Here is a 2,628-nt window from a genome sequence, read left to right as displayed (position 1 = left end):
GGTTGAAAGAGAAGGTTGAGATATTTTTTACATTTGAAGACATTGTGTTGCATCAAGAAAAACAAATTATTCTTGAACCAATTAAACAAGGGGAAGAATACATGCCACCCGTTACCTTGTCTATCAGGCCTATAGGCGCCTGTGGCCTTGCGTATCCTTTATCCTTATAGAAGTGGTGAATGGGCCAATGATTATCATTATCATAATATACCTCCTAATACAAGGCCAATATTTCTCATTATCACAATCATGTCCCTCTGCATCCACGTTATTTATCCAATTTCATCTAGTTTACTGAGCACATCTTCCATAAAATTAAGGAAGAATTGTTCAAATCCATGTGCGAGTTGACGAACAAGAACCCAGTACTAAAGAAAGCTTTTTCTTCTTCACATTTCCGTACCAGGTTTATTCCAATATGTATTTCAGAGCCATCCTACGATTATATTTTATCATATTTTGGAATAAAGATAGGATTAATAAGACCAAGAAAAAACTTTTGAAATGAATTACAAAATATGAGTAGAGACTTTGTATAATGTAAGTCTTTGAGAGAAGTGGACGAAGAGAGAAGCAACCCATTCTAGAGTCATGTCCCCCATAATTTGCAAGCTATTTACGAAATTATAATGTAGATTCTTATGAGAGAAGTGGACGAAGAGAGACGCAACCCATTCTAAACTTCATGTCCCCCTTAATTTGCAAGCTATTTACGAAACCAAAGATAATAACAGAGTGAGGAGATTGGAAATATGAGGTCGAAGTCGAATGAGGATAGACACAGAAGAGGTATTCAAGTGAGAACCAGAATGGATCGCAAATCCCGTCGGGAGTGCTTTGTGATCTACTTGCTAAAAGCAAATCCTACCGTAGCACTAAAAATGGAAGCTCCAATAGAGCCCAACACAATGAGCGGGATTGCCGCGGCTTTCGACCAACCACTGTCGCTGCAAGACGGCAATCCAAGGCGCAGCTCGATTACATGGACTATAGACACCACCAGAAACACCGTTCCCACGGCTGTACTAAACGCTGTAGCCAGCATACCTACTCGGATGACAGTTTCGTTGATCGGGACGAACACGTCTGTGATATTTTTCTTTCCGCCGACCACGGCCAGTTGAAGCTTCAACCCTTGCGCGATGAGACTGGACAGCAAGTAGCAGGCGAAGGCGACAACTTCAAATACAGCGTCCTCGACCATGGAGGACGTCATAAGGAAGTTTGTCATCCTGAACTTCCATGCTTGGAAGTTGTTCTTGTCAAGCTTCTCACTGGGCGGAAATATTGCAAAGAGAACCAGACGTCGCGATTGCAATGCTAAGTTTAGTTTCTTTCTTTTTTTTTCGAAGAGACGTTAATTTTGGAAATAACACAACACACACAACAACATATCGACGGAAGGCTAGCTGGGGGATTGAACCCTTGACCTGGGTTTCCGCTGCAAGGATGCAGGAAGAAGCGAGGGCACAGTGCGAAGTGTGGTCAACTAATTAAGAGCTCTTCGAGCGGGTGGGGCAATGAAGGGCTTAGGGACCATCGGCCAGCCTGCATTGCGTCAGACATGCGATACGTGACCAGGGGAATCCATTCTTTTCTACTGGTGTGCAGTACGGTATTTCAACGAGAGAGAGAGACAGAGAGAGAGACACAAGGGGAATCCATAATCTATTCTTTTGTTTTAGGAATTGCTGCTGAGGATGATGAGAGAGATGATATCGCTGGTCGCTGATCTGCAATGCATGGTCGCTGGGCGCAGGAGTCCTGTGGCGTGCGTTGCTTAAACGCCATTTAATCTGTCACCGACTCTCTCTCGTCCCTTGAACTCTCAAGATTAGCTACATGTCCTGCTTATTAGCATGGAGCTTGCACGCATACTAGCAATATTCAGAAATCACACAGCAACTCATGAGATGGAGCAATCATGATTGATGCTTTTGTTTGCCAAAATTGAGCTTGCATCGAATCAATATCAAAGCACGCATCATATTATACAAGACGAAGTCTATATTAACAAAATTCTTTTGTTTAAAATTAAGTTCATGCGTAGCCCTTTTAATGTTCTTTATGGATTTTTGTGTATAGCACATTAATAATGCAATCTACAATGTTCCCAAAAAGATTATTGATATCAATAGTGCTTATATTTGCTGCACAACTCTAGGCTTCACAAAATTTTCCATGAAGTTTTTAAAAAAAATTTAAGCTTTTAATCTTATGTTAGGCTTCAGTTTTATAAACTCACCTTTACTTCTAAACTAGAGTTGTAGTCTATAGAATAAATCATACATATAACTAAAACATCAATAATAAAGGATTCTGGCATTTGAAAGACGAAAAGGATTCAATTTCGAAAAACTACAAATCCATGATTCTTCTTTTCTTAGCATCCTCCCATATTTCATATACATTTTGCCAATCAACACAAGATACATCAGGGCTAATTAATGAGACTCTCATCAAAGCCTCTAAGGTATCTATCTTCAAGCATGTCCTTCGAGAACTCTTAATAAGGTTTTGCTTTGAGAATCCGTGTTCACATGCAACTGAGCATCCTGGAAGAACGAGGATGATTTGCCATAAGCGCATCATATTAGGATATGTTGCTTACCAATCTGGTGTAGATGA

General features: G+C 40.4%; 1 protein-coding gene across 1 annotated transcript; it reads right to left on the bottom strand.

Annotated features, from left to right (window-relative positions):
• Nucleotides 1-844: 844 nt before the first annotated feature.
• Nucleotides 845-1,204, bottom strand: LOC147888294 (uncharacterized). Its single transcript, XM_087393313.1, has one exon. It carries the CDS (start codon nucleotides 1,202-1,204, stop codon nucleotides 845-847), a length of 360 nt encoding a protein of 119 aa, XP_087249439.1.
• Nucleotides 1,205-2,628: the final 1,424 nt, after the last annotated feature.

The sequence above is a fragment of the Dipteris shenzhenensis genome, chromosome 22 (assembly GCF_047967505.1).
Source record: "Dipteris shenzhenensis isolate YYH24624 ecotype China chromosome 22, Dip_SZ_1.0, whole genome shotgun sequence".
NCBI classification, from domain to species: Eukaryota; Viridiplantae; Streptophyta; class Polypodiopsida; order Gleicheniales; family Dipteridaceae; genus Dipteris; species Dipteris shenzhenensis.
Note: the sequence above shows the minus strand (reverse complement) of the source record. Positions and strands in the feature narration are given on the sequence as shown.

What these genes read in the sequence shown, in the direction of transcription:
- LOC147888294 (XM_087393313.1), bottom strand. Translation starts at nt 1,204, where the DNA reads ATGGTCGAGGACGCTGTATTTGAAGTTGTCGCCTTCGCCTGCTACTTG.